This window comes from Juglans microcarpa x Juglans regia, chromosome 3D (assembly GCF_004785595.1).
Source record: "Juglans microcarpa x Juglans regia isolate MS1-56 chromosome 3D, Jm3101_v1.0, whole genome shotgun sequence".
Taxonomy (NCBI): domain Eukaryota; kingdom Viridiplantae; phylum Streptophyta; class Magnoliopsida; order Fagales; family Juglandaceae; genus Juglans; species Juglans microcarpa x Juglans regia.
The window spans coordinates 8,873,118-8,897,441 of record NC_054598.1 but is presented as its reverse complement, the minus strand read 5'-3'; the positions used below and the strand labels follow the sequence as shown (position 1 = coordinate 8,897,441).

The 24,324-nt window shown below is 34.7% G+C and overlaps 3 protein-coding genes across 3 annotated transcripts; all 3 read left to right on the top strand.

Annotated features, from left to right (window-relative positions):
* The first annotated feature begins 2,405 nt into the window (after window positions 1–2,405).
* Window positions 2,406–4,436, top strand: LOC121256129 (transcription and mRNA export factor ENY2-like). The gene is made up of 5 exons (XM_041156781.1): window positions 2,406–2,586; window positions 2,709–2,796; window positions 3,141–3,235; window positions 3,440–3,516; window positions 4,189–4,436. Coding segments are annotated over exons 1-5 (336 nt in total). The 5' UTR covers window positions 2,406–2,584; the 3' UTR covers window positions 4,263–4,436.
* A 2,479-nt stretch (window positions 4,437–6,915) lies between these two features.
* On the top strand, window positions 6,916–11,197 carry LOC121256127 (mitochondrial import receptor subunit TOM20-like). The gene is made up of 6 exons (XM_041156779.1): window positions 6,916–7,107; window positions 7,436–7,514; window positions 7,605–7,774; window positions 7,867–7,914; window positions 9,112–9,198; window positions 10,612–11,197. The coding sequence occupies exons 1-6, from the start codon at window positions 7,009–7,011 to the stop codon at window positions 10,735–10,737; spliced, it is 609 nt and encodes a 202-aa protein (XP_041012713.1). The 5' UTR covers window positions 6,916–7,008; the 3' UTR covers window positions 10,738–11,197.
* Window positions 11,198–15,331: 4,134 nt separating this feature from the next.
* Window positions 15,332–18,430, top strand: LOC121256122 (cytochrome P450 78A4-like). The gene is made up of 2 exons (XM_041156773.1): window positions 15,332–16,390; window positions 17,627–18,430. The coding sequence occupies exons 1-2, from the start codon at window positions 15,428–15,430 to the stop codon at window positions 18,236–18,238; spliced, it is 1,575 nt and encodes a 524-aa protein (XP_041012707.1). The 5' UTR covers window positions 15,332–15,427; the 3' UTR covers window positions 18,239–18,430.
* Window positions 18,431–24,324: the final 5,894 nt, after the last annotated feature.

Sequence of the window (24,324 nt, the reverse complement as noted above, 5' to 3'; positions counted from 1 at the left end):
CACTCCCTTTCACACTCGAACAATTAGACTCCTTCCGCTTCCCACTCTCTACGCCCTTACCACCACTCACATCCACTGAGACCCTCCGATCGAAGAAAACCCTAATGAACTCAGTGGACGATTGAACACGTGTATCTCTATCTTTATTGGGAACAATCAACGCGGCGGCAACACTGGCCAGATCAAGGGCCTATGGGAAACAGCACGAGGCCGAGAAGTGGGCTTGGGATTCTCCTTACCGATAGATGAGATTTTGTGTAAAGTGCTAATGGCGTTCTTGCAAGAGATGGAGATTGGGGTTAAAAAAAAAAACGAATGGACAGGGTCTAGTCAATTTCGGACTGCTTGGTCACCGGTCGGGCTGGGTCGAACCCAAAATAGCCTTGGGTGAGCCGGGTTGCAACCATAGTATATACCAGCTGGGGCAACAGTGAGAGAGAGGGGAAGAGGGAAAGAGAGAGATTGCGACGACAATCGGTTGGGGGCTATAACGACATGAAGTTTAAGCAAACTAACAGAGAGACTAATAACTGGTTTGGTTATACAAAATTAAACTATCTCATCTCATCTCATCTCACATAAAATATAATAAACAATTCAACTTTTTTAAATCTCAATAAAATAAGTATATCATAATAATATTTTATTTAACTTTTAATAAAATATATAATTTTATCTAATTTTATCTGAATTGTATAATCAAACGAGACCTAAGTGATCAAAGAGAGAGATGCAAGGGGATGAGACATTTTAAACCAAAATTCTATAATAAAATGACCTTGTTTTATTAAAAAATTGTTTATATATATCATTTGGGTCGGGTGGGCTTTGGCTTAAACCCAGGCTTCGTCTACCAATGCTCAGATGCGGGTGGGCGGCTCATCTATAGATAGGGGTCCCATCTGTTAGGTGGGGGTTGGACAGGAGGGGCAGGGTGATGGGCCTGTCGCCCAACTTTATATTGCATTGATATTAAATGAAACTTAAGATTAAAATTAAAAATAGAATAAAATATTATTATAATATTATTTTTATTTTAAAATTTTAAAAAATTAAATTATTTTTTTTTATTTTATGTGAAAATTTATAATAATTAGATGAGATGAGATGAGTTGAGAGAAGTTGTGAAAATAAACGAGACCTAAATGAACAAGTGAAAAATAATAAATAAATATTTTTTAATAATTTTATACAATATCAACAAATATAAAATGATAATAAATAGCACTAATCGCATGAAATGTCACTCAAAATAATTTATTTCCTCCTAATATTTGAATTTCATAGTGTGAGCATGGTTTCTAAACTTAAAGCATGATAGAAATATATATACACACACAAAGTGAATCTTAAAATATTTGTTGTTGTCCATTTAAATTCCTTAATCATATTAATTGTTGAATAAATATTATGTGATCCACTTTATAAGGTAATAATCTTATCCATATCACCAGAAATAAATAATACCTATTATGTGTAAGATGTACATTTTTTTGAAAATTATCGTGTAAGATATTGCCTATTGGATATTCTAATTATTTCACTTATCAATCTAATCACATAATAATAAGAATATTCAATGTTTTATACTAAATTAAAACTATCACTCGTAGGCAATGGTGGGAAAGGGTAGAGAAATTGCATTTGCAGTTGCACAGTGCGTAAATTTTACGTAATTTTTTTATAAAAAATGAGTAAATACGAAATTTACATGAAAAAATAAATAAATTTTTAATAATAAATTTTATTATTTTTTTAAATAATTGTGTAGTACTTGCAGACTCTATATCTATACCAAAAAATACTAACGGTCCTATCGCCCATCAACGATGCGAAGAGAAGCAAACTCAAGAAGCTGGGCTTTGGACAAGAGTGGGGAAGCAGGAGTAGCCCAGCATGGATTGAGAGGAGAGGACGAGGGCAGAGTGGCAATAAGAGAAGTACAGCGCATCAGGGACTGAGGAGAGGAGCGAATGAGCATGATGGCGCCAGCATGGGCTGAGCCCACGTGAAAGGATATGGAGTCAGAGCCACTGCATTAGGTTTAGAACTTTAGACAACAAATATGAGAGATCTCGAAAAAGTTATAAATATAAATTCCTAAACCACGACGTTTATTGGTAGATTTTTATGCTATATATTGAGATTATTAATATTAAAGAGAATAAAGCTTATATATGTAAAACGATGCAATTAACTAATACGACATGATTTGATTTAAAATGAATTTTAATTTTAATTTTTTTATAAATTAAATTATAAGAAAATAATTTGTGCAAACTTTATGAAAAATATGAATAAATTCAACTAAAACATTTATTTTTTCACAATAAGAAATTTACACAAAATTTGCCATCATTAATCGTCGCGCCACACAATTTACTGCCCAAAAAAAAAAAAAAAAAAGATCTTTGGGATCTAAAAATCTGTGTCGGATTCAATCGCACACCGACTTAACATCAACGCACATCTCTAAAGAATCCGTAACTATTTGCGCGACTCCTTCCCGCACCTACACGTTTCCGGCTCCGAGTTGCGAGCGCGAAGCTTCGGACACAGTTTCATCAGCATCCCATCCGATAAAATGTAAGTACCTACTGGTCACCAATTGAATCAACCAATTTTCAAGAGCCACTCTAAATTTCCTTTCAGTATGGATTATGTCGAAAATCATATGCGAATCAATATTTTCGTTTTGTGCGCAAAAGGAAGACTTCGATTAATCGCCCGCCGACACCTGATGCGGAAGAGGATCAAGACCATCAACCCACTCTTCAAGAAATCATTAACATCAAGGTCCTTGCTCTCTCAACTCTTTGGTTCCTTATACAATTTTATATTTCTTTCTCCCTTTTTTGTTGCCTATTTCTCCGCATGTCTCTAATTTATAATCTTAAGCTTGGGTTGCCTCTTGGAATGGGTGACCAGCAAAGAGGGATGTTATCCAATCCTCCTACCGAACCACCCCACTTACACCGAGCAGTCTGCAACAGAGACTCAGAAGACTCATGGCAAAGTAGGAAGCCTAGATGCTATCATAGATGCTCTTAGGGAACCTCTAGATTGTTTTGTGTCGGTTTCAGACATTGTTTGATTGGTCTGTGAGAATTGTGAAATCTATTTTGGTTACACGCGTGCAGATGATTGAGAGCGGTGAAAAAGAGCGATTAAAGGAGCTTTTGAGGGAGAGGCTTATAGAATGTGGTTGGAGAGACGAAATGAAAGCTCTTTGCAGGTTCCCCTCTTATCACTTATCAGTCTCATCGTCATTATTGTCGTTTTTAATCAAACGGCTCATAGTTTGATTGTTTCAGCTTTTACCATCTTTACCTTGTGTTAATTTTTTTTCCCTCTCTAATCCACTGTTTTCAGTGGAGTTAGAAATAAATTCCAATCATCTTTACAATAAGAAAAACCTGTTTGCAATTTATTTGCTCAGGGCATTTGCAAGGAAGAAGGGAAGGAATAATGTAACCGTGGACGACCTTGTGCAAGTTATTACTCCTAAGGGAAGAGGTGGGTTTATTTCCTTTTCTATTCTTCCATAGATACTCATACACTCTTCACTTCTCACTTATAAACATGCTCTACCACTTCTTCGTCTATGATCATCAGTTTAGAAGTCTTTCTTGAAATTAAATTCTTCCAGCTTTCAAACTGATATTAGTTCCAGTCATGATGATGGTAATTAGAGTAACCTAAGTTGAATGATACATGAGTTATTAGTTACAACTAAAACATGTAAATTGGATGTCAAATGACTTCGTGCTTTGGGTCTTAGTTCATTCAGAGACTGCCAAATTGCTCGGTATCTTAAATGTCATGTTACTCACACAAATAATTTTACTAAAGTTGTAATGTTGGTTGTTATCTAGGATTTAACTGTTCAAGTATTTTCCATATTTGCTGTCAATGCTTGAATGCTGAACTTTAATTAACTCCATTTCTGCTTGAATGAGCTATCTTCATCTTTAATCATAAAGAGCCAAAAGAGAATTCTGAAACCTCATTTGGTTTTATAACCGTGGGTTATAGTTCGCTTTTCAGTCACTGCTTTAGATTGACGCGTTTATGTACATTACTTCATACATCGACACGTGCTATTTTATCGCTGTCGCTCAAAATGTGTGTATTTTTACACTTATCCGCCTTGCAAAATTCTTGTCTGCATTGGTTGTGTTTATGCAGCTTCTGTTCCTGATTCGGTGAAGGCTGAGCTGTTGCAGCGAATCAGGACTTTTCTTACATCAGTTTCTATTTGACATTGTTACATGATAGGAGGCTGTCCTAAAGTCTTGCCTGCAGCTTTCCTTTACAAATGGAGTTTCTCTGCTTTATTATCCCAAGTTTGTTTGGATGAAATCTTATCCAATAACTTCTTACGAAGAAGAGGCTATGATTTCCTTTGGAATCACAAGTTGCATCAAGAACAGAGACTGTTATTTCCTTAGGATATGGGCGTAGCTGCCGAAGTTGAGAGTTAGCAAGTTGTACTGTCATAGTCCTTCGTCCTGACAGTTGAGACATCCACTATTTGGGCTTGTATGGACTGTTATCTTCTTCTTCTTTTTGGATCTGTACATTCTTAGCCTTATTTTAGGCCAATATATCTGGCATTATTATATAGAGAAAAGCTTCAAGGCGGAACAGTGTAAACTTTAGAATTACACCAGCCAATAAACAGACTCACTTAATTTACCATGGGTGCGCACGGAGAGCAATTCTTTCTCATTCTCAAGAAACTTTCCTTTCAGTCGTCTCTCTCCCTTTCTCGCACTCTCTCTCTCTCTATCCAAACATATCTAGTTTCTAGTCTTTCTCAGCACTCGCTCTCTCTATCTATACAAATCCCTTTCGGAACATTAGTATAGCTGATGAGGTCGCGAGTTCAACAGAAGCAACAATAGTATTTCTCATTCTCCAGAAGAAGCCCTTTCAATCTTGGTCTCTCTCCCTCTCGCATTCTCTCTCTCTATCCAAATAGATCCCGTTCGGAATAGAGTTTCCATTTTTCTGTCTAGAAAAGGGGTTAAAGTGCATGAGAGCTAGGTGAAGGTTGATATTCTGATCTACAATCAGAATATGATTCTACGTTTATGATTGGGCAGTCAATTAAGAGGGACCGATCGAAGGCCGACAGGCACTTCTTCTTCAAGATATATGGACTTGAGACATGATATAACTTGATTCTAACGTACGCACCATATTGTTCAATGGCATTTGCAAAATAAGAATAAATTGCTTTAAAACTTATGGAAAACCTGATCAAATGGGCATCAACTGCTTTCGCCCCTTTGAGTTGGCCACGGGACAATGGCCTGAGATTTTTTCTAAGGACTTTTTACTCCCTTCTTGAAAGCTCCTAGTACTGCGACTATAGAGAGAGAGAGATGAAAACACTGAAGAGAGGAGAAAAAGCCTAGGAATCGGGTAGAGGTCCTAAAAAATTCCTACGGATTCACTGTAATCAATTTTATTACACTTCTGAAGAAATTCTTGTGGGTCATCTTCTGATTGGATGGTGTAAAAGGTGTAAATACACCCACCCCTGCTGCTAGCCGCTTCCATAAATAACCATGGAAAATGCTAGGATGTCCCTTGGTTTTGCTTTCTGGGTTTGATTGTTCGTGTATTTTAATTTGTTTTTTTTAATGATTAAGAAATTAACTATTAGTGAATTTGTATATTTTTTTTAAATGTTTAAAAAATATTTAAAAGGAAAAAAAGTGCAATTATATTAGGGGACATATTCAGTGTTGTATGTTGGGTGGCAGAGTAGCATGATCTTATAACCATACATCGATGTCACATAATGGTTAATGTGAAGACTAATATTTATGTGAAGACTAATGATACTTTCGTAGAACCCATTTTACAATTGATTAATGTGATAGTGTTATTTTATCAAAATACTATTTTTTGATCAATTTTACGCAATCGTCATCTATTTAAAACAGAATTAAAAAAAAAAAAAAAAAGTGTCGATTCCAATTTCCAACCCACCTTGTTTTCTACTGAATTGGGGAGAGAGATGCACAACAATCTCATATGCTTGCAACAATCACGAGCCTATCTATGTTGGAAAATGCTGGACTTACCGAGAGTTGCAACAATCACGAGCCTATCTATATTGAAGAATGCTAGATTTAACGAGAATAGACTACACATGTGCATTAAAAAAAATAGAATACACTCTTCGGCGGTAGCCATTTTGGTACCGAAAGTCGGTGGGAGTAGCACTCCCCATCCTTATTTATACAGATTGAGGGATAAATAATTAAAAAAAAAAAAGCAATACTTTTAGTGGCTTCAATTTACAACTATTTTATTCTCTAAAATAGTCTACAATTAAATAAAATGATAACCTTGTAACTATTTTACAATTCGACATAAAATGGAGGATAGTTTTGTAATATTAAAATTATTTTTAATAGAGTGACATGATTTTATTGATTATTTAAAAATAATTGTAAAAAAATATAGGTGTATTCAACTCTTTAAACTTTAATGTTTACTAATTCGGGAAAAAACAAAAATGAAAAACTTTTTTAAGTCTTTTATTTTTTTGAAATGAGATGAGTTGAAATAAAAGTTGAAAGTTAAATAAAATATTGTTAGAATATATATTTTTAATATTATTTTTATTTTAAAATTTGAAAAAATTAAATTATTTATTTTATTTTATTTTATTTTATATAAAAATTTAAAAAAATCATAATGATTAAATGAAATTAGATCAAAATAAAGAACGCAATTTACAACTGTACCTCTGTTGGTCGGCACTCGGTAGTTCTTTGGGCTGAACTTCCCAAGTTCATGGGTTTTGTTTTGTTGTGGATCACGTCATCACACCGGTCCATGTTGCTTCCCACGTGCGAGCAGCGGATACCTTAAAGACGCGCGTCACCATTTTAAGGAACACATTTCAGTTGCAGGCCATCACGGTTCTCCTTTTAAACCCTAGGAACCTGCTACGACGTCACACAGACTATTCTCAACCATTCCATCATGGAATTCTCTCAGGATGACCTCGATCGGCTTCTCCTGTTCGAGCACTCTCGCCAAACTGCCGAAGCTAACCACGCCAAAAACCCTCTCGATGCCGATGTTCGTATCTCCTTCTCACTCACTCTCTTTATGTCTGTTAATCTCAATTTGTTATTGATCATTTTCAACATTCTGAAACGCATTTAAATACCTGTTTTATGTGTGTGTTTGCGTGTGTGGGTGCTTATGGATGTAAGTACGTAGGTATTTTCTTTCTATCGGTAAAACTGTTTGTTTCCGTTGGAGTTAATTCCCATTTTATTTGTTTTAACCCTATGGGGTTCGCAGATATTAGATGATTGGTCGTTTTTCTTGTTCCCGTTATTGTTACTTTAAGTTCTAAAATGTGTGGGTTGTGAAATTGTTTTTTGGGTCCGTGTAACTGCAGAATCTAACCAAGTGGGGAGGAGCGTTGCTTGAATTGTCGCAATTTCAAAATGTCGCCGACTCGAAGCTAATGATTAGTGGTATTCTAAGCATTCATAATTGAACTGGAACCTCTGTTGCAAAGAATTTTTTAACTTCGTATTTATGGACTTGAAATTTGAATTTTACAGATGCCGTTTCGAAGTTGGAGGAGGCTTTGGTTATCAATCCAGTAAAGCATGAGGCTCTATGGTGCCTGGGAAACGCCTACACCTCCCAAGCATTTCTCACTCCTGAGCCTGATGAGGCAAAAGGTTCTTTTGATAAGGCGCATGACTGTTACCAAAAGGCAGTTAATGAGGTAAATTTTCTAGTTCCCAACACTTCAAATTTTACTGTACTTTGACGTCCTAAAAGCTCATAGAAGCTTTACAGTGGAGTTTGTTTTTGTAGGATCCAGCTAATGAGCTCTATCGCAAGTCTTTAGAAGTCACTGCTAAGGTGATTTTTAAGTCTTAACTGTTATTTTCATTTGGACCATACTACCTGTTACACTGCATTTTAATATGATGACTTGCACTGCCTCGAAGAAAGAGGATATCTAATTGTTTTGCTTGTTTGTTTGTTTGTTTTTTTTTTAAATTGTTTTGTGAGCTTGTGTGGTGGTAATAGTTATTCATCTGAGAATATAGGGCTTACTAGTTGGTTGGAAGTTTGAAGCGTGAAGAACTTTTCTCTATGCAGTAAAGTTAGTTTCCTTTATATTGTTTTTCAATCCTGCTATGGCAGTAAATGGTTCTAAAAGGTTTTTTCTGGGTTGGTGGGCTTGGGATCGTGATGAGATATTCAGACCAAGTAGCATTGTGGTGGTAAAGGTGCTACAAGTATATGCCAATGTCATCTTATGTAGTGTGTGTACCTCTTTAGATGAACACAAGCAAGGCAAATACCATGCTGCACAAGAAAGCGGATATTGTTCTCTGTTTTACTGGCGACGCAGTTAATTACATAGATAGTGGTGTCGGAATTTAATCAAGCAGGTTAAAGCAACCTGCAATGTGTTGAGTTGGGATAGGCTTGGGCCATAGGATTGATGTAATGCCCCAATGGAAAGCTCAAACCACATGACCTATACTCCAAAAGGTCCAAAAGGACTAGTCAATGATACAATTGGAGCCACATTGGAACATTTTAAAGAGCAAGAACTTCTCATTCCCAAGCAATGTGGGTCTCATACACCACCTCCTTTATCCTTATCATATGGGATATCACAATTGATTTGGTTGGACATAGGTGGATGAAGTGGGATCTTGCCTCACAAAATTGGACTTCAGATGATTTTATGAGGTGCGCCATTTATGATTGGCAATTGTTGGTGGTGAAATAATTTTTTTTTATAGGTAATCAAGAAGTTTTATTCATCAGAGAAGGCAAAGCCCAAGTACATAGGATATATACATGAGAAGTACCTAACTATGGTTTAATCGAGTTGATGGTGAAATAAGTTTTACAAAGATTATGATTCTTTTTTGTTGCTCCTAGTGATATCCTTGCTTCATATAGTGAAATGATGTAAATCTAAGCTTTACATCATTTCACTGTTATGCCAATTGATTTGTTTTTTTAGTTTCCAATACCATTGGCTTGATTGTTTTTCATGTTGTTAATTTGATTCTGTTGTTTACTTTATTTGACTAGGCACCAGAACTGCACATGGAGATCCACAAGCAAGGGCTTGGCCAACAGACTATGGGTGGCGCATCTTCTGCTGCTTCTAATGAAAAGGTTAGATTGAAAAGGTGTTGCTTCGATTTTTTTATTTTTAAACTATATTGAAAGGAGTTGCACTTTATGTTTTTTTTTTTTATTAGCACCGGGTGTCTGGGAGCAGAATCTTGACTAATCCCGAGGGTGCAAAGGCCCTTGGCAAGGAGTTTTTTGCAAATGCACCTTGGGTAATTTGTATTTGGGCTATGTCTATTTGTATTAATATAATATAATCGCTTACCTATAAAAAAAAAATTGCACCTTGGTAATTCGAGGGGAAAATCTTCCAGTCCAATGGCCCCTAGAGATTGTTTGCACCCAAGGGGACTTGAACCTTAGACATGGGGGGAGCATACCCTCAAGCCCATGGCCTTTACCACTTAAGTCAACCCCTAGGGGTTTTGCACTTTATGTAAGAGGCTTCTATAAACTTTAGTGCATAGAACCTGTTGACTATGTGAGATGTGATATATGTAGGTTACCAGTGAGATTAATATGATTAACTTTGCATGTTTGGAACATATCTTGGTACATCACTCCAATATATGTCACATCAAATTTGTGACTAATCCCAATTGGATTGTTAAGCTGATTGGGGGGTAGGGTCTGGTTGGTCTTCTTATCCACAACATGATATTGCAGTTATATAATCCATTAGTAATGAGGCTATCACTTGATCCAATCTGCAGATGAATGATTTTGCTGAATTTTCTTGCATGAAAAATTTTGCAATCCAAAATACTTGCCAGGTCGATTGCTTTGGAAATCATCTGGATTATTGCTAAATTTAGTTGTGGCCCAACTCGAGACAACATGGAAATTGTCTTAGAGCGAAAGTCCTCTCATGTTTACATTGTTTATTTGGATATTACTTATGATCTATGAGCATATTCTCTTCAGCAGTTATTGGTGTGTGGGACATCTTTATGATTTGAACACAGTCTATCCCATCTTTCCTCTGGTTGGAAGCTTTTACTCGTTATTTACAGTCATTGATGCATATTCACCTTTGAAAGGACATAATAGCAAGTGCATCATGGCCTTTAATTATCCATGACTTGTCTACTTCTATCATTTTTACACAAGCAGAAACAAGCCTGAAATGTGTCTGCATGCATGTGTGTGCAGACTGAAGTAGAAGAAATTTGATTAAAATGTTAAATAGGCGTAGCCCAAGTACACAAGAAGTCATTTAAGTTAAACTTAAGCTTGATTTTTATTTTAACTTATCAAAAAAAAAAAAAAAAACGTAAGCCTGATTTTTGAGATTGCCATAGACACGCACGCACGCACGCACTCGGAGGTTGCTTATTTTCCCCAATATAGGGAGAACGACTAGGTTTTTTTTTTTTTCCTCAAGTTCTTAATAGGTGCAGATGCGCATCAATTCATTTCTATTGGAGGTCGCTATTAAATTATATTATTTTCCAGGGTTCCAAGAAGAAGAAAAGTGGTGATCTCAAATATGACATATTTGGATGGATTATACTAGCAGTTGGAATTGTTGCATGGGTGGGAATGGCGAAATCCCACATACCTCCCCCTCCTCCAAGATGAGCCTTTTGATCATATTCAAGGCAACCTTGCTGATACTTTGCTGGCAGTTTCAAATTTGGGCTGATAGATTCAACAGTCTGGAGATATAGTAAATTCAGTCATACGTGGTATGCTATCCACATGCTGATTTTGACTAGTAGTGTCTCTTTCCTGCTTTGGTTAGCAGATTATCTCTCTCTCTGGTGATCTTAGCCTTTTGTTGGTTGGTTCTGCATTGGTAGATAGTATATTGAATTGAGCTATTTGTATCTATTTCCTTTATACACTCCTGGAGGGGTGTGATTAGTGAGTCATATTCTTGGCTTTCTGGGGTTATGATATTAGTACTTTACCAAACAAAAGGTTGTGATGTAACTAATTCTAGGATACGAGAGGCACATCTTTTTTTATCTTCTTGGTGTGGAACCTTGGATCTTTGTCATTTTTTAAAAGTAATGAAGAATGTTATTGACTAGAACAATAGGGCGTAGTTCAAGTACACGGGATCTTAGATCTTCAGATCATTGCATGTGCGGGTGTGATTATTTAGGGCTCAATTGGTTCTATTTTCGAGTATTGAGAACGTGGTTTGCATAAAACTAGTTTCTTTCTTCTTTTTTTCCTTCTTGACACCAAGATTTTTGTGGAAAGATTCACAACTTAAAAACACTTTTCAAGGAACAAGACACCGAAGTTTTTTGGATGATTGACAATTGAAGTGGTGGTGTTTATGTAATGACTCACGGGATCATGCAACAATTGGGTTTAGACCATTTAAGACTACAAGTAGATTTCCTTGGAGCTATTATAATTTGTAAGAAATCCCCATTCATTGACAATGTAAAAATGAAAGGAATTAGCGATTGACTTCAGTTGCGGATGGTTTTAATCTGGGTTATTACCGAACAATGAAAACTAACAATGGTGTTTAGTCACAAGTGCTTTTATCTTCAGAATATTGCATCCCATATGTTTTAGCTCTCTCCCAGATTTCAAGCGCCCTATATTCATTTTTTACAGGTAGAATCCGGTTTTTTTTTTCAGAAAAATATATAATTACAGCATAGGACAAGCTTGAACACCTGAAAAAGGCCATGGAAATGGATCCGACATCTCGTTGTTGCAGTCAGCTTATCTGTGATAGGCTGATGGCTCCATCGTTTTGCAGTCAAATTATCCGTCAATAAATTATTTGTGTCTAATGTCTCAGTGATGGAGTCAAGGTTTCAAGATATGGCTTCTTGTTGAAAGGAAACCTAATCTAGCACCCCCTGTTTTGCGTCAAATACCCCCTCGAGTAGCTGTTGAATAAGGAAAATCATATTCCTCTTCCTGCCATTACTGAGACTTTCCTTTATTCAACACGTCAGGCAAATCTTGTTGAAATATAAAACTCAATCGTCCCCTGAAGCAGGCTTTGTCCTGCTGGTTCAGGCCCCACCACTTTCTCTTCTCGGCATGCAGTGGTGGGTAAGATGGCAAATATGGTGCTGGCCATACTGTTATTAGTGGGAATAAATCTCACCAAACCAGTATATTATATAATCACCAATAACTATAATTTTTATATGCACATTGGTATTATTACATTGCATTGAAGTCCTTGTGATAATGTTAAAAGTATCTAAAGTTAGCAAAATAATTCAACTTTAGTTATCTTTTTTCCTTTCTGTTTTTTTAATCTTTCAGGGAAATCTCCCAGAAGGGTCTATGAATTTTTCTGATGGCAAAGACTTCCTACTTTTCTGCACGCACACACATATATATATTCAAAGTCTTTTGGTCTCATTCCTGTTGGTGGAGTAGCTATTCAAGGTGTCTGTTGTAAATGTATTTGTTTTTTGCCACGCCTATAGGCCATTATCTTCTTCATTCCTCCAATAGTTAATGGCTGCGCCAATAACTCAACTTAGTGCTGTGCTTTTTTATTTTCCCTACAGGTATATTTGCTTTTGTAAAAAGTTGAGTCCTTTGTGATCTAAAACAAAATTTATATTTTCGGGGTTGGTGAGATTATGTGGGTAAAGAAGCAACCACGCGTCCTCCTCCCTTTTTTTTTTTTTTTTCCTCTGAGATTAGTTTATGAAATAATCTTAAGAGAAATTACTGTTTGAGAGCAGTTACTTTGTACACTTTATATAGCATCATCTCAACCATCCATCTGAGGAGAATAAATTAGTGGACTGAGAGAGAGAGTCAAGGAGAGAGATGATGAGAGAGAGAGTCGAGATGAGAGAGAGAGATCTGATGAGATAGAGAGACTCGGCGAGAGAGAGGAGATGAGAGATCTGATGAGAGAGAAAGTCGAGGAGAGAGAGAGATAGACGATGAGGGATGAGAGAGAGAGACGCTGGAGAGAGAGAGGGGTAGAAGGTCTTGTTTTGAAAAAAACAAAAACAAAAACAAAAACGTAGAAGCATCCACGTAGTATGTACATTGCGGATGCACCACTACAGTGGATGCTATATAGCACTACTATTAGTTTATACATTTTGGAACTCGTCCTCTTATGCTGTGTTTGGATGTTAAATTGAGTTAAATTGAATTCTCTATGAATAATAGTGAGTTGAAATGGTAGAATGAATTCTGTAAGATCCATTAATATAAATTTAGATGTGTTTAAATGTTAAGATGAATTTATATGTATTTATGAGAAGTTAAAAAAGATTATGGATCTCACATGTAGATAGATTTTGAGTTGAAATGAGTTAGATGGGATCTAATATCCAAATTCATTCTTGACTAGTGGTCCTCTTACTGTATTGGCCCTCCGATTATATTGGATGCCTTTTAACTCGTGAAATGAAGAGTGTTCCGGTTGGGAGAGAGGTGGTACGTAGTACGTAGCTGTGTGCAAATCCGAGTGTTCAGATTGGTCGAGCAGGCAAGCCCAATATCTAAACACAGATGAAATATATCTATTGAAGTTTACACTGTCCGTGCATAAACACATTATTTGTTGTCGGATTTGTTTAATTATAAAAAAGAATAAAGACGCCACCTCGGGTTCCAATTATTATTCTGTTGCAGATATAGATGTTGAGAAAATTTAGATAAATTGTGATTTCATGCGGCATCATAGTAGAATAATTGCTTTTGAATCTTAACTCTACATTCTATTTTATTTAATTAAGAAAAAATATATTTGTAATCGTTAATTGTGCAACCGCCGCATAATTGTTTAAAAAATAATAAAATATGAAATTTACATAAAAAAAATTAATTTTTTAATAGTAAACTTTACTATTTTTTAAAGCGATTACGCGATATTTACGTATTTCATAATTGCATGTAAAGTTACTATTTAATTAAATATTCTACGTGTTAAATCTACTTATTGAGAGAAAGTTTAGCCCACACATAAAGACTAGTGTTAAAATATAAATTAAATAATAAATTCTATATCTCTTTATTGGCATAAACTTTTGAGGATGTTACGTCATTACCATATTAATTTTAAATTCTATGGCTAAAGTTAGATAGCATTATATTAATATACGTGAAAATATATGGAACAAAAAATTGGTATATTCGTTTGTTTTTGTAGATAAGATGTAATAATATAAGATAAGATGAATTTAAATTAAAATTAAAAATTGAATAAAATATTGTTAGAATATATTTATTAATATTATTTTTATTTTAAAAATTTTAAAATTAAATTATTTATTTTATTTTACATAAAAATTTAAAAAAATTATAATAAATAAATAAGTTAAAAATAAAAATGAATATGTGTGGACATGATTTATCTCATGTGAACCAACCTTTATGGGAATGTTGCCAGAAGAGGATCCATTAACAGATCGAAAGGTGTCATAAAATAGAGGGGATGATTGGACTTGTACTTATGAGTTAGTGCAAACTATAGTGGATCCTCGCACGCTAGATTACATAGAGGTTCAGCTCTACGGGAAAGGGCCTAATAAAGTGTACCGAAGATATTTGCTCTGTTGCACGTACAATTTTTTTTTTGGAGAAATTGATAAGAGTACTGGCTTCTCAATGAACCTCATCTGAAAAATAATCCATGAACATTGTCAGATTACGATCCTCCGAACCGCAACTTTAGAGGGAATATTAAATCAAGAAATATTTGATTTAAATAGAGATTTTATTAAAATAAATATATAAATTAACATGACTTGGTCTCTAATACCTTATATTTAATTTTTTTTACTATAGAATAAATTTAACATATCACATAAAATATTATTATTTTATAAAACGTTGAAAAAGTCTAGTAAAATAGGTCAAATAAACAATTAGTCTATGTATCATTGAGAGACTTGTACCCAAAAAGAACGTCCACACTAGTAAATTATATACGTAAATTAATAAGAAATACATGATATTAAAGAGAGTATACGCGCGAGGAAATTATTTACAGAAGAAAAACAGAGAACATAGGATATATCAAAACCTCTTGTAAAATATATTGTATACATAATTTGAATCCATGATTTTCTCCCATGGCTTTGGAGAAGCCCCATGTACATGAGGGCTCGCACGCACATACGTGCTAATTAACCATGGTTAGCAGATCACTGAGCACACTTCAACCAGGATCACTTTCCACGTTCTATAAATTCAAATCGTTTACATGCAATCCTCATCCAACAACAGACGTCTATCTCGTCTCTAGACAATTCCATTTGCTTTCTCAATATATATCTAGTCCTTTCGCAGCTTTCAGCTCTTTGGACAAAACATGGCCGACTCCGTCGTGCTAGCCAACCTCTCTCTTTTATTGCTTTGCATTGTAGCCACACACCTAAGTACTGATCCATGGCCTCTAATTATCACAATCCTTTTACCGTGTTTGTTTATGATCTTAGCAATCCTCCTAAATTATTGGCTTGTCCCGGGGGGCTTTGCATGGAGAAACCACCATCAAAACTCTCCCAAACTTCGAGGTCCGTCTGGTTGGCCAATATTGGGTACCTTACCCAACCAAATGAGCGCTCTTGCTCATCGTAAGTTGGCTGCCATGGCTTCCTCTCATGGTGCTACTCGGCTTATGGCATTCAGTCTAGGAACCACGCGTGCAATCATCAGCAGCCATCCGGAGACCGCAAAGGAAATCCTATGCGGGTCTTCTTTTTCAGATCGGCCCATGAAAATCTCTGCTCGTTTACTCATGTTTGAGCGCGCCATTGGCTTCGCTCCTGCCGGTGACTATTGGCGTCATCTTCGTAGGATTGCTGCAAATTACATGTTCTCCCCTAGGAGAATTTCTGGGCTAGAGGCACTAAGGCAACGCGTGGCTAATGAAATGTTGGAGGGAGCTTTGAAGGAGATGGAGGGCAGAGGGTTTGTGGAATTGAGAGGTATATTTCAAAGAGGATCTCTAAGTAACATACTAGAGAGTGTATTTGGAAGTGGCTTAGAATTAGAAAAAGAAGAGTGCTTGGGCGAGATGGTCAGAGAAGGGTACGATCTCATTGCAAAATTTAATTTGGAGGACCATTTGCCTCTGAAGTTTTTAGACTTTCAGGGGGTAAAGAGAAAGTGCTACCGATTGGCAGGTAAGGTTAATAGTGTGGTGGGTGAGATGGTAAAAGAAAGAAAAAGAGCTGGGGACTTCGGTGCTGGAAATGATTTTCTTAGTGCTTTGCTATCCCTGCCCATGGAGGATCGACTAAGTGACTCGGACATGGTAGCTGTCTTGTGGGTAAGGACTCTATAGCATGCATGCATTACAATCAATACTCGCACTCTAACAATGCCATGCAATATTTCCCATAGTTTATACATACGTGTACACACACATATATATATCAACATGCTGAAGAGTTAAATGATAAAGAAATATCGGGCAACAGATACTATATATGAGTAATTTCCGAATCATCCCTATCATATATATGAATATGAATATTCTTAAGCTTTCATGTTGATAATACTTTACATGAGGATTAATTTAGAAAGAATTCGTGCTGATGACATATATGTGCAAGAAAAAACTATACGAGATATAATTAATTTCGCACTGATCTCTAACACACACATATATATTTATTTATTTATTTATTTATTCTCCCCATAATTGTTGCCTGGCATCTCTTTTGAGCAGCTTGTTTGACGTACACATGAGATCATGTTTTCCCCCGGAGGGGTCAATGATCATGATTTCAGATATTTTTCCAGTTTTCATCCTAAGAATATTCCTTCATATACCAATTACCTTTGTCTGATGACACTTGGGATGAGTTTAGATCTCAAACTCATCTCAACTCATTTTATAATTTTTTTAAATTTTAATATAAAATATAATAATTAATTTAAATTTTAAAATAATATTAATATTAAAAAATAATATTTTAACAATATTTTATTATTTAAACTCAATTCAACTCAATTTAATATCTAAATGCAACCTTATTCTATCTATTTTTGAGCATACTCGGGCACAATCATTACCGCGTTGGCATGACGCCAAAGCACGTACATACGTATTATCACTACAAGAAAAATAATAAATATCTGTGATATTTTTTTATAAAAAAAAAAAATTATTTATGATGAAAATAAATTTATTTTAATTAAAAATAATTAATCGTAAATAAATAATTTTATTGTAATGGGTGCATAATCGGTAGCTGACCAAAAGTGTTCCGATTAATTATGAAGCTTTGGCTAGATTTTGAAATTGTGTTGATCTCTTATTCATCTTCAAATCTAGCAATAATTGTTGATATTAATGAGTGGCCCGTTAACAAGCCTGGTTTTAAAAGTTCTTTTAGCTGAATTATACCTGCAAGCAATCATCACATAGTACACCGATTTGGGACCACATATAGTACTTTAACTTAACAAGCTACGATATTTCTAAGCACTTTTGAAGCTTCAAGCTAGCTGGTTTGTATTTATAATATTATTTTTCTTTTCCTATCATGACCTCACGCAGGAAATGATATTTCGAGGAACAGATAATATCTCCGTACTTCTCGAGTGGATCATGGCCAGGATGGTTATTCACCAAGACATTCAAAAGAAAGTCCAAGATGAGCTCGACACGTGCGTAGGCAATCACAGGCAAGTTCAAGACTCCGATATTCCAAACCTCCCTTACCTTCAGGCCATAGTCAAAGAAGTCCTCCGCATGCACCCTCCAGGCCCATTACTCTCGTGGGCCCGTCTTGCTGTCCACGATGTCCACGTTGGAAAGATTCTTGTGCCCGCTGGCACAACAACAATGGTGAACATGTGGGCCATAACCCACGACCCATCCATTTGGAATGATCCATGGGTCTTTAGACCCGAACGATTTATTGAGGAAGAGATATCCATCATGGGCTCTGATCTAAGACTTGCACCATTCGGATCGGGTCGTAGGGTGTGTCCTGGCAGAGCACTAGGTTTAGCCACGGTGCATTTGTGGCTCGGACGGCTTCTCCATGAATTTAAATGGCTTCCAATAGAATCTGTAGATCTTTCAGAATGCTTGAAGCTCTCCCTTGAAATGAAAATGCCGTTGTCATGTTGCATGATCCGTAGATGTGACATCATGAGCATATGAAAAGCTAGTTGCATGGTGTAATTAGAATAATTTTGTGCATGTGTGAAGGAAAAAAATGGTGTGATCGATTAAGGTTGTAAGTCCAGTAGTGCTTATGTGATCATGAATTGGGGTTAGAAAGGGACTTAATCCTCAAAGTACCTCAAGGTATATGCGTAGCATAAGTTTAAGAAGACTAGTGTTTTTTAATTACTTATGGGAGTTTGTTGACTTTGAGTACTTATAATTATGCAGGTTCAATTAATCCAAACACGCAGGTCTCATATATAATATTGTTCTACAGACAACCAATTTCACAAGTTTAATCAGATCGAAGAGAGACGAATGTATTTAATCTCATATTAAGTTTCTAATTAACTTGAAGCAGAACCCATAATAGTTTGCGTTAAGATATAAAATAAATAATAAAATCCATATCTTTTCATTTGTTTAAGTTTTTGGGATAAATTGTGATTTCTCATAGTATCATATGGAGTTTGGCCTATAAGTGGGAGGGAGTGTTAAGATATAAAATAAATAATAAAATTTATATTTTTCCATCAGTTTAAATTTTTAGGATAAGTGATAATTTTACAGTTTATAACATATGATTATCAACACCCATCATCATTATCCACCAAAATGTCCACTTCTTCTTCCTTTTTTTTTTTTTAATTGAAATTAAAAAGGTCAGGCTAGAGGAACTCGGGAAGGAGATAGATCACATCGAAATCATTTGTCAAATGAGGGCTGCTATAGCCATAAAGATATTACAAAAAAGGAATATTACAAATTGACATAGTTACATGTGATCCGTTAAATTTACTTTAAAATAAAAGTAACTTTATAATCCGACGAACCAAACGAAATCATATCAGTTTGTAAGATTACTTTTATATAATTCATTTGTGACTAAAGTATTTCTCTTTTCAAATTGATGTATGGCGGGGATAAAGTTAGAGCTTTTAGCCAGAAGCAAACAAAAGTGGCACCCAATAACATCGCAAGAGATGCTGTTTTTCTTTATTTATATCATTGTATTAAAAGTAACTCCGAGCAAGATTGAGCCTAGCTAGCTTAACACCTTTATTTCATTATTCGTTTCTCAATCTGCTTTTGCAATTATATTTTGACATCATTACAAAAAAAATAAGTATTTGTGAGAGATTATTTACAATAAGAATGACTATTTGTGATGAAAATAGACTCATTTTAATAATAAATATTTATTTTTATAAGAAATAATTAACCACAAATAAATAATTTTCTTATAGTGCATGCTTATATGTATGGGACCTGTCGAAACACATATAACCTCACGTCTTTTCTATCTTTCTTCATAAAGGACGTTGTCCACCATCGATGACCAAAAAGCTTGTCTATTTTTCTCTAATCAAAGTGACAAGAGCTTGGAGCAGCCATTTCACGTAGTGCTCGAACAGATCAACATACACCCATCATGATTTTATGTTTTATTTTCGAAGAAAGATTATGAGCCCCATGAAGATTTGATTGCAAATCATTAGATTAATCCAAGTATGACAACATCCCAAGATGTAAGATTGTTTAAATATACATGAGAAACGATTCAAGACAAATCTATATCATGTATATATGGACTTTTATTCTAAATGACTAGTGGGCGTTATGATTGAATTCGTTTGAGATCAACATTATAATAAACAAAAAGAATTTGTTTCTCTCAAACAATATGAGATTTCTATAAAGCTTGGTTTCAAGCCAAAATTGTTAGTTTATATTGATTGTATCCTTGTATGGAAAATGATTTTGTACAGTCATAGAGCGTGTAAATTCTGTGCATTATTTTTAAAAAAAAAATATAAAAATTTGAAACTCATACAAAAAAATTCCATCACAAATCCTTTTTTTTTTTTAAAAAAAATAGTGTACAAAACTTACACAGTTTCGTACTGTACATAGCATTATGGTAATATTCTTAAGATATAATGTTATGTGATTATTACATATGTAATTTTGTCGTGATTGCATTATTTTTCATCTATAAAAATGTCTCTTGTACAGTGCAAAGACCCTTACGAGAATTAGATATTTAAATATGTGTTTTGGACAAATATTTTCGTCGGCGAAGATATTTAAGGCTATATATATTATTATATGTACCAAAAGTTTTAGCTTTTTTTAGATGCAAATCTATAACTGAATCTACCAAAGTAAGATATGTCCTTATCTGTCCATAATTATAAGATAAGCATCTTTCTTTCTATCTATGATATTATTTTAAGAGCAATGTTATGTACAGTCTACATTTTTGGACATGTAATACAAATTTAAGTAATTTTATCTTTAAAATTTTTTAAAATTATAAAAATATCCCTCCTAAAATGATATTTTTCTCATTTAATAAAGGACCTACACATATAATTTTTAGGTAGAGATTGCAAATAGAATTTCCCTTGTTTTAATCCTTTAATCCTCGCGTTTCGTATATGCATATTGCACCATATCGTATCCGGAGACTTCGCCCACAGAATTGCCCCCTTGTCCCAACTTACGCGAAGCCGAAGCCTCTGTTAATTGCACCCGCTCATGGGCTGACCGAATTCATCTTTGGATGGGTCTTGAAGCCCATTGATCTAGGTCAGGCAGGCCACCTTCTCGCAAAGGAAATCCAACTTAACCTGACTCGGTCCAGTTTGAAATATTTTTGTTTGATGAGAAATTTTGGATATACCTGACTAACAAACAACTAGTTAAAGTTTTGTTTAGTTATATAAATGAGATGAAAATTTTTAACTATATAACTAAAAAAACTTTAACTAGTGAGTAATTCTATATATAATTATGAAGTGCATAAACGCCGCATAATCGTTTTAAAAAATAGTGGGATTCACTATTAAAAAATTAATTTTTTTTTTATGTGAGTCTCATGTTTTATTCACTTTTTTCAAAGTAATTACGCGACGGTTCCACAATTTACAGTTGCAAATATATTTTCTCTTATGAATAATAATTAGATAATTTATAAATGATAGTAAAATTATTTGAGTTAAGATTTTTATGGGATTTTGAGAAAGGATAGAGAAAAAGTTGAATAAACAAATTATAAAGCTAAAAGAAAGTTAAAATATAATATTTTAATATAGTTTTTGTTTTGAAATTTGAAAAAGTTTTTTTTTTTTTTTTTTTTTTTTGTATTTTGTTTAAAAGTTTGATAAAGTTGTAATGATTAGGTAATGATTAAATGAAAAAGTTAAAAATTTGAAATTAAAAAAATACTTGTGTTTAAATAATATTTGGATGTTAAGATGAGATAAGATAGAATGTGATTGTTTCAAAGATTTGTGAACTAAAAATATTCACAATGGGTTAGCTGTTTTGCGTTTAAATGTCAAATGGCTAATTTTATGGCCGAAATTACAATGGGAGTGGCACAATGAAAGGCTCTCAAGAGTCTAGCTCGTATAAGAGCACTAGTAGTGACTTCTCTATTTTCATCTTATCTTCATCTTTAAATTTGAAGAATATGTCTTTAAAACCTTCTACATTGGTTTATCTATCTTCATTTTTATCCATAACTGTAAACAATACTTCTTCAAATTTGAAGAAACACTGTTTTAGTCTTCAAATATTAAAAATAATGTTTTTTCTCTCTCTATCCGAACGACTCCTCTATCTCCCACGCGTATTTCCTCGAAAAGTCTCCCTCCTTCCTCTCTCTTGCTCTCTTCTCTTCGAAACTCATTTCACCCAAAAGTCTTCCTCCTTCTTCTCTCTTACTCTTTTTGCTCTCTTCTCTTCGACAAACTCATTTCCCTTGAAAAGTCTCCCTCATTCCTCTCTCTTGCTCTCTGCTCTGCTACACTATTGCCCAAAGCAAAGCTCAAGTGCACTACGGGGTTGTTCCTTCATCAAAGACGACCTCTTCTCTCACCCAGTACTCGATTTTGTGCGGCTGTTTGGAAACCCTATAGAAGGTGATTTCGTGCAAGCCCCTTGTTTTGATTTCACAAATTGTTTTGTGTGATTTTCCCTCATATGAAATGTGTGATTTCCCCGATTAGAGTTTTTTTTAACGTTTTTTGTGATTTTCCCTGATATTGAACCGAGAATAGGGATATATAGAGCTGTGCAATTTGGTTTTTTGGTTTTTTAGATTGTACATGTCTCTGTACATGGTGGTTATTTCTCATGAAAAAAACTCATGGCTTGTATATACTGTCTCTAAAAATTTGGGATTTGCTTCTTGTGGTTTGCAAATGAGAATGTATGCTAATTACCTACATTGATTGGTATGATTTGCTTATGTTCTCTGCCCTTTTATTGCCTAAATAAAGAAAACTACTCTGTATAATGTGTCTATCATGAGAATGTGGCTTTTTAGATCCTCCTCGAGCAAAACACAACCTTAGTTTTAAGTGGGGTTGGTTGGGTTATCTCTAAGATTGTGGTGGGGGATAGCTTTTTGCTTTCCTCTTTTTCTTGCTTTGACTTATTCTAATTCAAATTCACACAAATAAAACGAAGGCATATTTAGACAGATTCACTTTTTCTTGCTTTCCTCTACTTATGTATGCCTTTAGACAGATTCACACAAATAAAACGAAGGCATATTTATGTTTTTCCCATGTGCACTGCGTACATACTCTGTTTTTTTCATGTATTTTATTTTTTCCATGTTGCATACATACTTTTTCTATTGAGGCAGTTTTAGTAACATTTTATCTAATTGATGAGGATCCATTTTTCACCGCATTGTTGGAAAGTGGTGAATGTGATATTAACAACCCCTTATGAGCAGTGCAAGTGTTGATGTCTAAGCGACACAACCCCAACGGGAAAAAAAGGAAACAAAAATCCCAGTGGGGTGTGTCATTTATTGTAGAGGAAGATACTCTCATCGTTTAAGCTTGGCTTAACATTAGTATAGACTCTATACGAGGGACTGATCAATCATCTACACAAATGTGGAGTATAATTTATGACTACTACCACACATTTAAAAAACCTAATTGTCAAGAATGGTCTATACCCTCCTTGACCAATTGGTGGTCAATCATTCAAAAATGCATCAATAAATTCTGTGATAGTTTAGCCCAAGTTGAAGGAATGCATCCAAGCGGTGCGACCGAGCAAGACAAGGTATAATGATTTTTCCTATGTTTTGTGGTTCTAATTATTACGTATTTGCAATGTTTTTAGTTGTATCTTGTTCCATTATTTTGTAGATTGATAAGGTAAAAATATTGTACAAAGAGAACCAAAAACATAACTTTAACATGAATCATTGTTGGAATTTATTGAGGCACCAACCTAAATGGCAAACACATATGGACTTCATAAAAAGAAAAAAAAAAATGGGACAAGTTCAAGTATTATTCCAAACTCAATATCTTTAGGGGAAGACATGAAAAATGTGTCCGTTGATTATGAGAGACCTTTGGGCAAGAAGGTTGAAAAAGTAAGAGAAAAAGAAAGAAAATGTAACAAAAGATAAAATATAGTAATTAATGAGGCCTTAAACCAAATGAAAGATGATAGGAGGACTTTTATCATGGAGATAAGAGAATCACAATTGAAATATGAGAATGAAAGATCTGAGTTATTACTTCTTAAGAAGATAGAAGTTGAGTTGGAAATTAAGACTGAAAGAGAGAGATCTGACTTGGTAACTCTTAAAAAGAGAAAAACTGATATGAAAATTATGAATTTGGATATTGATTCCATGAATGGTTTGCAGCAAGAATATTTCCGTAATCTTCAAATGGAGATTATTAAAGAACAAAGGAATAAGGCTATATCTCATACATAGTTGTATTTTTGTATGATGGTATTTTGTAATTGTTTTGATTGTGGTGACATATTTTGGATAATTTTTGTACTGCTGGTTGCACCAAATTGCATCATTTTTTTTGTGGAGCTGCTATGGAGCTGGGTTGCTGTGGAGTTGGTGGTTGACATATGGAGCTTCCAAGTCCAACTTTGTGGATTTTCTATCAAGTTGATTTTGATACATGAGGTTTAAGGATAAATCTGTATATGATTTCTTTTGGTTGGAAGTTGAATGTGTATGGAATTTATTTTAGGGCAGTTAAATTTGTATGTAATTTATTTGTTGAATTTGTATG